The sequence below is a fragment of the Cryphonectria parasitica genome, assembly GCF_011745365.1.
Source record: "Cryphonectria parasitica EP155 unplaced genomic scaffold M406scaffold_9, whole genome shotgun sequence".
Classification (NCBI taxonomy): Eukaryota; Fungi; Ascomycota; class Sordariomycetes; order Diaporthales; family Cryphonectriaceae; genus Cryphonectria; species Cryphonectria parasitica.
The window spans coordinates 2,851,992-2,866,639 of record NW_024468917.1 but is presented as its reverse complement, the minus strand read 5'-3'; the positions used below and the strand labels follow the sequence as shown (position 1 = coordinate 2,866,639).

The 14,648-nt window shown below is 41.3% G+C and overlaps 2 protein-coding genes across 2 annotated transcripts; one reads left to right on the top strand and one right to left on the bottom strand.

Moving 5' to 3' along the window:
* Positions 1 to 403: 403 nt before the first annotated feature.
* On the bottom strand, positions 404 to 3,049 carry M406DRAFT_358511 (uncharacterized protein). The gene has a single exon (XM_040923918.1). It carries the CDS (start codon positions 2,733 to 2,735, stop codon positions 2,301 to 2,303), a length of 435 nt encoding a protein of 144 aa, XP_040772186.1. The 5' UTR covers positions 2,736 to 3,049; the 3' UTR covers positions 404 to 2,300.
* A 10,509-nt stretch (positions 3,050 to 13,558) lies between these two features.
* On the top strand, positions 13,559 to 14,080 carry M406DRAFT_268448 (glucose-methanol-choline oxidoreductase; the record flags this gene model as incomplete). The annotated part of the gene is made up of 1 exon (XM_040917942.1): positions 13,559 to 14,080. The coding sequence occupies one exon, from the start codon at positions 13,559 to 13,561 to the stop codon at positions 14,078 to 14,080; it is 522 nt and encodes a 173-aa protein (XP_040772185.1).
* Between the last annotated feature and the right edge of the window lie 568 nt (positions 14,081 to 14,648).

Genomic DNA, 14,648 nt, shown 5'->3' with positions numbered 1-14,648 from the left:
TTAGATGCAGGAATCTCTCAAGATATTAGTTTGCAGCATGCTGTAGCTGCTTTTCATCATTATGCTCAGTATAACTAATAAGATGTATTCTTGATGAGATGTCTTCGTATTTCATTAATAGCTTATCCATCTAGCTCTTCTAATATTCTTAATAAGCAGGATCTGCTTAGATATAAAGCTAGATAGAAGCATCTATGAATTCTCTTCTTAGTTAATATAGTGAACCAGAACTAGGGCGCCGTCGCCCTCGAAAGAAAAAGGGACAAACAGCTGCCGAAGCAATGGGCAAGGGCTCATGCAACCCAAGCGTGCCTGTACAGATGAGGACAGCAAACTAAGGCCACACGGGCACAAGAACAGGGTGAAAAACCTGTCTTAGACCTGTCCAAGGGGTTCAAAAATTGAAAAGAAGAGAAAAGGATGCTTCATTGTTGCTTATAGCTAAAGAATTTGAAAAGTGGGTGGTATCCTTTATATGTATGAGGACCCTTGACCCACTGTACTCCATGTCCCACGGACTACCACCCTGGCCACCACAACAGTCCTCCCCCAGCAACTTTCTTCCAAAGTTGCGACAAGTCCAATGGTGTGCCAGGTCTGGTCAGATAGAAAGGAAAAGAAAGAACTAAAGAATCCATCGCAAGCTGTCGAAGGAAGCACTGCAACCCAAACCATTTCGCAATCCGACCTCTGCACCCAGTTTGATTGTCTGAGTCCTCACTCAAGTCAACGCAGTATTACCAATATCCGCCCATGATCTGTTTGCAGCGCGGGCGCAATCTGGATACATCCTAATGTCGACCTTCCCTTCGTCCCTGTCTGTTCTCGAACTCCGCCCGGGCAGCAGCAGTAGCAGTGGCCCTCTCTCTATTCTGAACCACCGTCCGTTCAATCCTTTCACAGTCTGCTCTCCACACATCCATCCTGATAGCATGCTCGAATCCTGTCCAATTCTCAAGACCTACTGAGGGTCTGACAGGAGCAAGACTATGGAGCTCACTCCACAAAGGCACATGAGGTTGCCGAGGTCTGTCAGGAAGATTAGAACGCATGATATTGCTGCTTCTCAATCTTCGGTGCAATGGAACATCAGTAGTCTGACCAGGCCTGGCCGTTTGCTGCATTGACAGCTGGATTGTTGCTCCTGGACCGGCTGGCGATCTTCGAGGTGAGCTGGCATAGGGGTCGGAAGGAGTTCTTTTAGGTTGCGGCGTTCTTCAACGCTTTGCATTTTCATGCCTTGCATTCCAATACATTGCGTTTCTGCAGCTGCGGTCTTCATAGTGAAATGGTCTCAGAGCTGGTCAACATGCTCTGTACCGGGTGCTTTTAAAATTTGGGTGATTTTATAGTATTCTGTAGTGGGTGGTAGCAGACGACACTTCGTCCCTCCTCCCCCAGCAAAACACACGAGATAACATAGGAAAGACAAAAGGAAAACGTGTTTTGCGAACCAAAGGAAATATGGATAGAAAGAAATCAGCCTCCCCCACGAGCCAAGAAGGCAGACTTGGTCGGAATTGTTATAAACATCCCGCTTCTATCCGCTTTCTCCTGTTCTCGCTTCTCTTTCTCCCTTGCCCGTGTAAGACGTCCGTCGTCTCCACCATTATTTTCTTCCCTGACATTATCATCGGTCTCGGTTGTCAGATCTATGTCTCCTGGGTTTGGACTTGGTTGACCAGGTATAGGATCATGGCCAATGATATCTGGGACCCAGAATGTAGTGTCGTCGCTCATGTCCATCTCCCGAACCTCGAGGGTGTTGTTGTCTGGTTCACCCCGCCAAGGAGCTCGCATAAGCAGTGCTCATCTGCAAAGAGTTTGTGCTCCCTTGAAGGGGATTCCTTGCAGAGATGGTTTGGGGGCGCCTGATCAGCTGTGAGATCTCCCGCAGAGCCTTGGTCTGATCGTATGAGACATCCCGGGTTTGTCTGAGAGTCTCAGATTGCAGTCTCAAAGAGTGAGCCATTGCAATCTGATCGATGCGAAGTTGCTCCATCAGAGATGCCAAGTGGTTCAACCCCTGCTCGGGCTTCTGGACAGATTCGGGCTTCAGGATCTGTTTAGTTGCTTCAGGCTGGCCTTGCCATTCGCCGGTTGAGTGCTGAGGAGGTTGGTAGTGCAATGGTCCCCCCAGTTTGCCCAACCTGAGCTGGCGGGTGATTGGGGAAACCATGAGTCGGCTGAGAAACAAGCACAGGTCGCGCCTGGTCAGGAATCGGTTGAGGTGGTGGCACCAAAGGAGCTTGGAATTGCGCCTGCTGATGGAGTTGAGGATTTGCAGCGCCAGATGCAAGCTAGTCTTGAGTCTCCTCCTTCTCAGCGGTAATACCGTGGTCAGCTCGAAGACGCTTGATCCAAGTCGAGAGGAGTTTCATCCAAGCCTCAGCAATAGGCTGAGTATCCCTGATCTTGAGACGGGTAAGAGCGTTGTTATAGTCAACAACGAATGACCACAAGCTCGCAGCATCAGTAATGAAACGGTTGTTGATGATGTTCAGCCGCTCCTGCTCAGGTGTGTATGCTTGGAGATGATCCCAGGGCTGATATGCAACCAACAGTCGGTCCTTCTGTTCGCCCCATGTCTTGGCACTCGTGGTATATCTCTCTACTTTCCCAGCAACGACTGCATCTGAACAGAAGCCTTTCATGAAGTTGAGCGCCTGAGTGTCGTCAATGCCTTTGATTTGACGCCACCAGTCGAAACGCTTCAGCCATGATGAGACTTCCATCCGAGAAAACAGTGTCAAGCTGCCACCAGCGAGTTCGCTATGGGAAGGGAACCGGAAGTTAGATCCATACTGTCCACTCGCAGAGGAACCAAACGAGCTCGGGGTTGGGTCAGGAGACTTGTCAGATGAAGAAGCTATCCTTTTTCCTGGTTGTCGCTTCCCTCGATGTTTCTTTGGCTTTCTGGTTCGAGATCCTTGAGTTGAGGGCGCCACAGCCGGAATGCCTTCCGTATCCTGCGGAAGACAATACTGTGGAGGTCGAGGGGGTTCAGGTGCTTGAGGGAGGTTCAGTCTGTGAGTGGAGCGTGCATGAGGTCTGTCTTGTGATGAACAACAAGGGATTGAGTTGGCTGTTCTGTGCTGCACTGGGATTTCCTTTATCAATAGTCCTGCCAACCAATGGAGGCATTTCTGACCAGGTGTAAGGCGTCGATTAAAGTTCGACATCGGATGATGTCGTCGTAATCCTCGACCTCTATTCCTCGTGTGCACTGACGGTTCCTCATCTTCACCTCCCTGTGTCCTTCGCTTTTGGGATAATGCAACCAGCAAGCTTTTGATCCAAAGGATCAATGTGGCCAGACGTGTCCAGGTAGAGCGTGCTGATCGGACCATCGCAAGGAGCACAGACCTTGTTAACCATGCCACTTTTCTCCACAGAGTACCATCCACCAAAAGCATCCCACTCTGTAATTTAACCATGGACCCACATCCGACATGGTTAAACTTTCCGCCGCAGCCTGTACAGGTCTGAGCTGTATCAGCTTCTGTGTAGGATCGTTGATTGATGTGGGAAATGTTGGAAAAAGGAATTCGTTTCTTCGTAATATTGGCCCGCGGGCTCAACGCATCGTTCACCAGCCCACGACCAGAACTCACACCACTCCTCCTCTGTCCACCCATCTCCCCTTTACGAGAGGTCTCAGGCATGACCCAGAGTCCAGACATGATGCACAGCCTGTCGTGTAAGCGTGATAGATAAAGGAAAATAAAAGAGCTCAGCAGGGAAAAAGAGTGCGCCCGTCCATAGGGTAAACTTGCTGCTCTTACTGATCCTCACGAACTGTGACGCAAACAGCCCTGAGCTACCAGCCTGAACAGCTAAGTCCACACTCACCGCACCATTGAACCAGAACTAGGGCGCCGTCGCCCTCGAAAGAAAAAGGGACAAACAGCTGCCGAAGCAATGGGCAAGGGCTCATGCAACCCAAGCGTGCCTGTACAGATGAGGACAGCAAACTAAGGCCACACGGGCACAAGAACAGGGTGAAAAACCTGTCTTAGACCTGTCCAAGGGGTTCAAAAATTGAAAAGAAGAGAAAAGGATGCTTCATTGTTGCTTATAGCTAAAGAATTTGAAAAGTGGGTGGTATCCTTTATATGTATGAGGACCCTTGACCCACTGTACTCCATGTCCCACGGACTACCACCCTGGCCACCACAACAATAGCAACTTCAGCTTATGCTCTGTCTTAGCTCGATATAAAGACTGAAAAAGGATTTTACATTGCTATATACAAATTCAGCAATATCCTACTAGCTTATGCAAGCAAGTACTATCTGAATAGTTAGCTCAGAAGTACTGGAGCTAATCGGGATTGGGATTTTGAGAATGTTCTAACTATACTGCTAAATAACGATTCGAATGCAGCTCTGCTCTATGCAATCGAACTATTTCGCCTTCGAATCCTGGAATCTACTGATTTCTACTAATCATCTAGTAGCTGTTCAGACTGAAAGCAAGCTCTCTATCTTAACTATAGAGAGATTGTATAAAATGTGAAAGAATGGGGTATAGAGATGGCTATAATGAGCTTGCACTGCTAAGCCTTCTCCTATGAGCTGGGATACAGCAACTATATGCGATATCCTAATCAGCTATTAAGAAGAAGTGCTTTACTTCAAGAATACAAGGCTGTACAAGTGAAAGCTAGTGGAGTACTGAATATAATCTACAAGCTGAATGTTATCTTCTTCGTAGGAAGAGTTGCAGATTTGCCTGAACTATCTATTAAAAGCGATTTCAATAGAATGAGAAGAAATATATTAGCCTTTGCTCTAGAGAATTTCAGAGCGAGTAAAGCATCTAGCCTAATTCTGTTAAGATAACAGTTCCGAGAGAGTACAGCTCCAGCTAGCCCAATCTTGCATTTATCAAAAGGATGTAATATCAGCTCAGAGTTAAGTTAACTCCTATTCGAAACTCCTACTAATCCTTACTCCTCTTTATCTCGAGAAACGCTTGTCGGTTCAGAACCGATAATCAATCTATCAATGCAGCAAACAGCTAGGCTTGAACGTACTACTGAAGCTCCATTGCATTAGAAACTGAGAAGCAGCAATATCATGCTTCTCAGTTTTCCTGATAGATCTTAGAAGCTTCATATGCTTCTATGGAATAAGCTTCATAGCCTTAATCTTATCAGGCTCTCAGTAGATTCTCTGAACTGAATAGAATTCGATTATGCTATCAAGATGGATATGTATGAAGCAGACTGCGAAAGGATTCGTCGAATAAGAATGCAGAATCAGAAGAGAACTGCTGCTGCTGCTGCTGCTTAAGCAGAGTTTGAAAGCAGATAGAAATAGAGAAGAGATTAGCATTAGAATCTATCCAAATCGTGCTCGTATTACGAATGAACTGAAGATGAATACTAATACTCCTGCATTGATTTGAATAATAGCTTAAGCAATAGAGAGAGATATAAGAGTTGAATTGGAAGGATAGTTTGATTTGCAATGTTTCCTTTAGCAGTTTGCAATAAATTCTTTCTTTCTTTACTTCATCTCCTTCTGATCAGACCTAGCATACCATTGGACTTGTTGCAACTTTGGAAGAAAGTTGCTGGGGGAGAACTGTTGTGGTAGCCAGGGTAGTAGTCCGTAGGATATGGAATACAGTGGATCAAGGATCCTCATACATATAAAGGATACCACCCACTTTTCAAATTCTTTAGCTATAAGCAATAATGAAGTATCCTTTCTCTTCCTTTCAATTTTGAATCCTTTGGACAGATCTAAGACAGGTTTTTCATCCTGTTCTTGCGCCTGTGTAGCCTTAGTTTGCTGTTCTCATCTGCACAGGCACGCTTGGGTTGCACGAGCCCTTGCTCATTGCTTCGGCAGCTGTTTATCTCTTTTTCTTTCGAGGGCGACGGCGCCCTAGTTCTGGTTCATTAGCAAGTTAGTTCGCTTCGAAGCAACAAGGAAAAGCTTCAGAATATGAATTGTAGAACCACACAGGAAAAACTCCGAAACTAGGCTTTCAAGCGCTCAATCCAGCCCGGAGCGAATGCTCAAAGCTCTCAAAAACGTTACCAAAAACGCTATCAGAAAAGAAGCATGCTCAACAGTACCTACTATTCCTCCAGATAGCAGAAATAGTACAGAGATCAGAACTAACACTTGCGAACATACTACGAGAATATTACAAGTTTAAGAAACTGTTCCAGAAAGAATTGGATACAGGATTGCTAGAATACAGCTTATACAACTACAAGATCCTGCTACAAGAAGGAAAATAGCCCAAATTCTTCCCTATCTATGAACTAAACAAGATATAATTAGAAGCATTTTAGAAATATCTTAATGAGAATCTTAAGAAAGAATATATACAATTATTACAATTATCAGCAGAATATCTTATTCTGTTTATATCTAAGAAAAACAGTAAGCTTAAGCTATATATTGATTATAAGCAACTCAATAATATTATAATCAAGAACTGATACTTGTTACTACTTATTAAGGAACTATGAAATAGATTGCAAGGAGCATAATAGTTTACAGTTCTAGATCTAAAAGAAGCTTACAATCTGATTAGAATAAAGAAAGAAGAAGAATGAAAAACTGCTTTTAGAATATACTATAAATACTACAAATATTTGATTATGCTCTTTAGTTTAATGAATGCTCCAGCTTCATTTCAAGAAATAATCAATTACATTCTATGCAAGCATCTGAATCAGTTCATTATTATCTATCTTGATAATATTCTTATCTACTCTCGAATACTTAAAGAATATAAGGAACATGTGAAAACAGTATTGCAAACGCTTCAAGATGCAAAACTTCTTATAGAACCTGCAAAGAGTTACTTTCACATACAAAAGATCAATTATCTCGGATTTACAATCAAGCCAGAATGTATTAAGCTATAGAAAGATAAAGTAGAAACTATCAGAAATTAGCTAGTTCCCAGAAATATTAGGAATATTAGATCTTTTCTTGAATACATCAATTTCTATAAGCAGTTTATTAAGAACTATAGCTAGATTATATATTCCTTTATAAATCTTACCAAAAAAGAACAGCTTTTCGAATAAACTCCCAAAGCACAAAAAGCCTTTAATAAGATCATCAAGTACATCACCTCAGAGCCAATTCTATATAAAGCAGATCTCTATAAACCTTTTGAAGTTGAGATCAATACATTAGAATATGCACTCGGAGAACAACTTGGCTAGCGAGATAACTAAGAATATCTAAGAATTATAAGCAACTTCTCAAAGAAGTTGAATAGCTCAGAAATCAACTACAGAATTCCTAATTAGAAACTTATAACAATAGTAAAAGCTTTCAAGAAGTAATAATACTACTTCATTAGCATATAATATCCAATTATAGTTTATTCGAATTATAAGAATCTGATTACATTTATAATAACTAAGATTTTGAATAAGCAATAAGTTAGATAAGCAGAATTCCTCTTACAGTTCAACTTCAAGATTGTATACTGCAAAAGCTCAGAGAACGGATAAGCAGATGCTCTTAGCAGAAGATCAAACTATCAAGATACAGATTCCTTGAACATACAGAACATCTTTGCCCAAGACGAGTTGGAAAATCTTATTAATGTATACAAAGAACTGAATGCTGCTCTCAGAATAAGACTCTCGGAAAAGAATTCAGAATTAATAACTTCAGATGAATAAGATAATTATATCAAGAATGTATATAGTATACTAGTATATGGATATTAGAGAATTAAAGCAATCTATAAATATATCAAAAGATATTAGAACTTATCAGATCTTAGGAAAAGAATTAAGAGCATTCTATAATAATATAATAGCTGCAAAAAGAATAAAGCAGAAAGATATAAGCCTTATAAACTACTGTATCTCTTACTAGTATCTATAACTATTTAGCAATCTATTAATCTAAACTTTATTACTAAGCTATTTCTCTTATAAGAACTCTTAATTAAAGTGCAATACAATAGCATTCTAATAGTAATTTGCAAACTAAGCAAGTATGCTTATTTTCTTCTTTATAAGAAAAGCAATATAGCAGAGAAACTCGTATATGCATTCCTTAGAATGATTATTGCTAACTATAGTACATCAGAAGAAGTGATCTCCAATAGAAATAGAAAGTTCAATTCAAAGTTTTGAATTTCGCTTATAAAACAGCTTGAAATATATTACAGAATATCTACAGCATTTCATCCGCAAATAGATAAACAAATAGAAAGAATAAATCAGATTATCGAATAATACTTTTAATACTATATTAACTAGAAATAGAACAACTAAGTTAATCTATTGCTTCTTATATAGTTCGCTTATAATAGTGCGGATACAAGTATAACGAAGAAATCACCATTCTTCACGCTTTACGAATATAATCCAACAGCTTATTACAAAGCACTGCAAGAAGCAGATGCAGAAGCTGCAGATAAAAGAGTTAAGAAGATTAAGAAAGTTCAAAAGGAATTCTAATTAGAATTACAATTCATCCAGGAACAAATAGTACAATATGCAAATTCCAAGAGAATTAAGAAACTAATTCTACAGAAGGAAGATAAGATCTATCTACTTCGGAAAAATATCAAAACAATTAGACTCAGCAACAAACTTGATTATAAGAAGCTAGGATTATTCAAAATCTTGCAGCAGATTTCTCTAGTTAATTACAAGTTAGCATTACCTTATGAGATGAGAATATATTCAGTTTTCCACATTTTACTGCTGGAATCAGTAGTACAGGAAATACTAATAGACAATACAGCAGAAGTGGAAAATAATGAATCAGAGTATGAGATAGAGAAGATTCTTAAGCATAAAGGCATAGATAATACAAGAGAATATCTTATTAAATGGAAAGATTATTCAGCAAGCGAAAATTCTTGGAAACTGAAGAAAAACGTTGAAAATGCTTAGGAAAAGGTAGCTGAATATTGGAAAAGGAAAGCTAGCATCTAAGATAATCGCTCCGCCCCGGACTGAGGTTCAGGAGCCTTAGAGACCTCGCTCTCCAGGAAACCCGACCAATCCACCACTGCATTCCTCACATCTACAGAATTCCAGTCGAAACCTTCAGAGGAAGAACCTCCAGAAGCAATAACGAGCTCCGCAGAAATCACAGCCTGCACCTCAGCAGCTATGCGCTCGCGCTCCTTCTCCTCCAAGCTCTTGTTTACCAGCTTTATCCCCTTCTCCTGAAGAAAGCGTTGCTGCTTCTTCAGCTGTAACAAACGAGCTAGCAATTCGTTCATGCAAGCCTGAAATTCCAACAACCGCTCCTCCTCCTCAAGCTTGCATCCATCGATACGGATTAACTCATCAGTAATCCGGGATACTAAGGGAAAAGTCTTAGTTAATAAAGAAAGATATTCAGAAGGAAATACCAACAGAAAGAAACGAGCATGCAATCTGCATTGCAGGAACAATCCCGCTTGGTGCATTGCGAATAACTCTTTATCCTATCTACCATCTTATACAATACCCCTTCTTCCAAACACAAAGAATATAGCATTATCTCGTATCCGTTGGATTTAATATAACCGAAACGTTCCCAACGAGCAAAGCTCTTCTTGGAAAGAACAAAGGAAGAAGATTTACCAACGCAAGAATTTAAGGTTCTATTCGATATCTCGATTAGGAAGGCATAACCACGCATTCGGAGAACTTGCTGAATACTTACAGGAGATTGTTAAGAACAACAACTGATAGGAGGGAGATGATATTATGATTCATCCAACATGCAGATCACGAAAACAGGTTACAGGCAGATAAGAACCAGATGTTATAACTCAACGTTAGACAATTCACAAGGATTACGTAATCCAGGGTTAGGGTTACAGGCTAACCAATCAGAAGAGCTCATCTGTGCTTACCGAGCCTCAGTGAGCACCACCGAACAGCAGTAAGCCCCAGTGAGCATTAGCGAGCTATACTGAAGAGCTGAATATATAATCCCACGTTCATTACCATTAGACAGATTATCGTACATAGCTCTTCAGTTGTCAATCTAAGTATCCGATTACTCTCTACTCGGATAGCTCCAAAGGCAGTGAACACTTGCATCGCTTACTGAGACTTGTACGGTTCCGTATTCAAGGACTTGGCACTTTGACACCGCTCTTGTTAGCATAAAACCCCCTTTGTGTACTTTGGAATCTTCGGATTGCTGCAGTGCTCATTACATCTCTGCATTTGCTAGCGCCGAAAATTCTCCTACTCAAAAAAACTATTCTCTACCTTAAGGATACTTTGACTTTAGGATAGGGCTCATGCAACCCAAGCATGCTTGTACAGATGAGAATAGCAAACTAAGGCTATACAAGCGCAAGAACAGAGTGAAAAACCTGTCTTAGATCTATTCAAAGGGTTTAAAATTGAAAGGAAGAGAAAGAATGCTTTTTTTTTTTTTTTTTTCTATAGCTAAAGAATTTGAAAAGTGAGTAATATTCTTTATATATATGAAAACTCTTAACTCACTGTACTCCATATCCCACGAACTACCACCCTAGCCACCACAACAACAGATACAAATATAACGAAGAAATTATTATTCTTTATACTCTATAAATATAATTCAACAGCTTACTATAAAGCACTACTAGAAGCAGATACAGAAGCTGCAGATAAAAAGATTAGAAAGATTAAGAAGATTTAGAAAGAACTTCAGTCAGAATTACAATTCATTCAGAAATAAATAATATAATATGCAAACTCCAAAAGAATTGAGAAATCAATCTTACAGAAAAGAGATAAGATCTATCTATTTCGGAAAAACATCAAAATAACTAGATCTAGCAATAAACTCGATTACAAGAAGTTAGAACTATTCAAAATCTTGCAACAAATTTCCCTAGTTAACTACGAATTAGTATTATTCTATGGAATAAGAATACATTCGGTTTTTTATATTTCATTGCTAAAATCAGCAGTACAGGAAATATTAATGAATAATATAGCAGAAGTAGAAAATAATGAATTGGAGTATAAGATAGAGAAGATTCTCAAGTACAGAAGTATAAATAGCACAAGAGAATACCTCATCAAGTAGAAAGATTACTTAGCAAGCGAAAATTCATGAAAACTACAGAAGAACATCAAAAATGCTCAGAGAAAAATAGCTGAGTATTGGAAAAAGAAGGAAACCAGCATCTAGAACGATCGCTCTGCCCTAGACTGAGACTCAGGGATCTCAGAAATCTTACTCTTCAGGAAATCCAATCAATCTACCACTGAATTTCCTACGTTCACAGAATTCCAGTCAAAGCTCTCAAAGAAAGGATTACCAGCAACAGCAGCAGACTCCTCTGCAACCACGGAACAAACCCTGGCAGCTACACGAGCTCGCTCCTCCTCAGCCTCCTCACGCTCTAACTCCTCCACGCTGGAAAGGCCTCGGCGAATAGCCTTCATCATCCTCTCAAACTACAGACGTTTCTATCTCTGCAGACATTCCATCTCTGCAGCAGTATTACGCAGCCGCTCCTCAGCACTCTCGAGTTGGTCCTCCAGGCGTTGGTATTGAACGCCTATCCAGCGAATTTCCACTGCGCTCAGCCCTTGAACATCGTACCGGGAGCGGCCCAAGCGAACACATTCAGCGCAGCGGGAGGAGTTCTCAACAGAGACTTAACAAAGCTGAATATCACAACCCTTGCAGAAAGAACAGAAAGGCATGGTAGTAGCGTTTGTAAGGATCAAAGAGAGAAGGGAATCCTTTTGTTTAGTCTTCTTAGCACGAGAACAAGATTTGTTAACTCTGTTTAACATCTCGATTAGGAAGGCAAGATCATGCATAAAAGATTTGCTAGGATACTTATAAAGGATCGTTGGAACAACAACTGATAGGAGGGAGATAATGTTATAACTCATCCAACATGCAGGTTACAGAACAGGTTATGAGTAACAAGAACCAGGTATTAAGAACCCAATGTTCTAACAAAGCATTGATTACCTAATTCAGAATCAGAGTTATAAGCACAACTAATCAGGAAGGATAGCTTCGGATATATGCTATTCAGAGCTAGCAGGATAACTTGGATATATTGCTATCCAACATATCCATACTGAAGAGCTGGATATATAAGAACACGTTCATTACCATTAGATAGATTCAGTATATAGCTCTTCAGTTATCAATCTAAGTATCAGATTACTCTCCTACTCTGATAGCTCCAAAGGCAGTGAACACTTGCACAGTTACCCCAGTTGTATTTCCGTATTCAAGGCCTGTACTTAGCACTGCTCTTGTTAGCATAAACCCTTTGTATACTTTGGAATCTTCGGATTGCTGCAGTGCTCATTACATCCTACTCAAAAAAACTGTTCTCTATCTTGAGAATACTTTGACTTTAGGATAGGATCTGAGGATCTCCGAGCAGATCTATAGATCCTTCTTCTATTACAACCCTAACCCTGGGTTATGTAATACTGTCTGTTATCCGATGCTGGGTTGCAACACTTGGTTCCTTGTTGGTGGGGCCTGTTCTGTGACCTGCATGCTGAATGGGTTATAACACCTGGCTTACTGTAATCCTCGATCCGGAGCTTGGTAATCCAGTGAGCAGCTCACTGTGATCCAGTAAGCAGCTCACCATGATCCAGTGAGTGGCTCACTCTTTCCATTGTAATCCAACCCTAACTCCTGCTTATCTAATCTCAATGGTTGTTCATCGCTGGATCCTAATCCCTGGGTCCTTGTTTGGCGGAGCCTGCTTCATGACCTGCATGCTGAATGAGTCATAACAGCAGACAAGATATAAAGCTATTTATAGCAGTATTTGCAGCAACAATATGCATTCTATTTTCTATACGTATATTCCTACCTTTGATATGCATAAATCCTGGTTTATGTGAAACTCTAAGTCTGAAATGGGAAGCTCACTCTAGAAATAAATAGCTAATCAGCAGCACAGCTCAGCATTAACTGATTCAGCAACAAAGCACAAGCTACCTAATCTGGTTTGTATGGCGGATTCTGGCAGAATTGCTGAAGAATAGAACCTAGGGTTGAAAAAGAGGTCTGAAGATGTGAATATAGTTAAGCTGAAAGGATATAGTAAAGCTGGAATATTTAATAGCTATACTCATCTCTCTAAGCGCTCTTAATTCAGCTGGTTTAAGGAGCGCACGGGCTACTGCGTGTGAGTCGGCTAAGTAGGTTGTATGAGCTGGTATAAGAGTCGGCAGCCCGCTTTTGCTGACTACGGATGCCATGGTTGTGTGAGTACGGGCTCTCCCAAGACTTTCATATGTTAAGGAATCACAAGTGAAGGTTATTAGCGTTTCAGACTTCGAACGCTCTCACGTCAAGTTCGTCACTTCGCTTTTGCAAAATCCGTCAGAAGCCACGGGAGCACTATGCGAGGGCAAAAGGGGCTCGTATTGCTGGCGCTGAAGAAAAGAGAAAGGAAGAGAAAAGCCACAGGGGCAACTATCTGAGGCTATCAACAGGCTTGGCTGTTGGCTGGCTGGCTAGGCTGTGCACGGCCTAGGGCCAGTGACTCACTGGCCCTCGCACAAGCACTGTTTGCCATCCCCGCGCAGGTGAACCTGCACAATGGTCCTCGACAGAAGGGTATGACTGCCGACCCAGTCGAAGGTGACTACATGAGTCTGGGCGCTGCTCTCATGCACCCACTCTCGCGAAGCAGCTGCCACATTTCGTCCAGCGATCGTGAAGTACACCCGATCATCGACCCTCGATATCTAAGCCATCCACTCGACCTGGAGGTGTTCGCTCAGCACCTCATGGCTATAGAAGTGCTTACTAAAACAGAACCTCTAGCGGGGTTCCTCAAGCCCAACGGCCGACGGGCCCAACCGGGGCCCAATGGAGCAAAGGTCGACACATTAAACAGAGCAAAGGAGTACATCCGTGCTACAACGCTCAGTGACAACCATCCTGTTGGGACTTGTACTATGCTGCCTCGTGAAAAGGGCGGCGTTGTAGATTCAGCTCTTAAGGTGTACGGAGTCGACAAGCTAAGGATCGTCGACTCGAGTATCATGCCCATCATTCCGCGAGCTAATACGCAGACGACGGTTTATGCTGCTGCGGAGAACGCGGCGGATTTGATTAAGACTGAATATTCAATCTAAGATAGAAGCATTGCTAGCTCTTAATGATGAAGCTCTATACTCAAGATTATGATTTGTTTCAAAGATTCCACGCAAAATTTAGTTAAAGAATATCAACTGATTATAGAGTACTAGTAATCATTCTGAGTAGTAGAAAATAACATAGTTTATAATTAAAGATTAAACTAGCAGCGATCGCGAGTATTCTAGCAATGTATCTAGTACTAATATCAATGTAACTCTTTCAGCATATTCATAGATGGTAGTTTGAATATGACAGAGATATAAATTAGACAGTTATATCTATGTACTATTAGACTCTGAAGACCCTTTCTTTCCTTGAGGCACCCCCTTCCGCGAGGTTGTCGAGTATAATGGTTCCGAGGCTAATGTTATAATCTTCCTCTCAACCGTGCGGAAATCCTAGCAACAAAGATTTGAAGACCAGATCTAGCAATAGGATTCGATCGAGTTCTAAGACTATTATCTTATCTTACAGCAATCCGAAGATCCTTTGAAACAATTTTTAAAAAAGACCCCCTTCTCTAATCTGTTTAGTGACGCTGGACAAGGACCAAATCTCGTTCCT

Bases quoted from the DNA above. Each gene is read 5' to 3' on its own strand.
- M406DRAFT_358511 (XM_040923918.1), bottom strand. From the start codon at position 2,735: ATGGAAGTCTCATCATGGCTGAAGCGTTTCGACTGGTGGCGTCAAATC.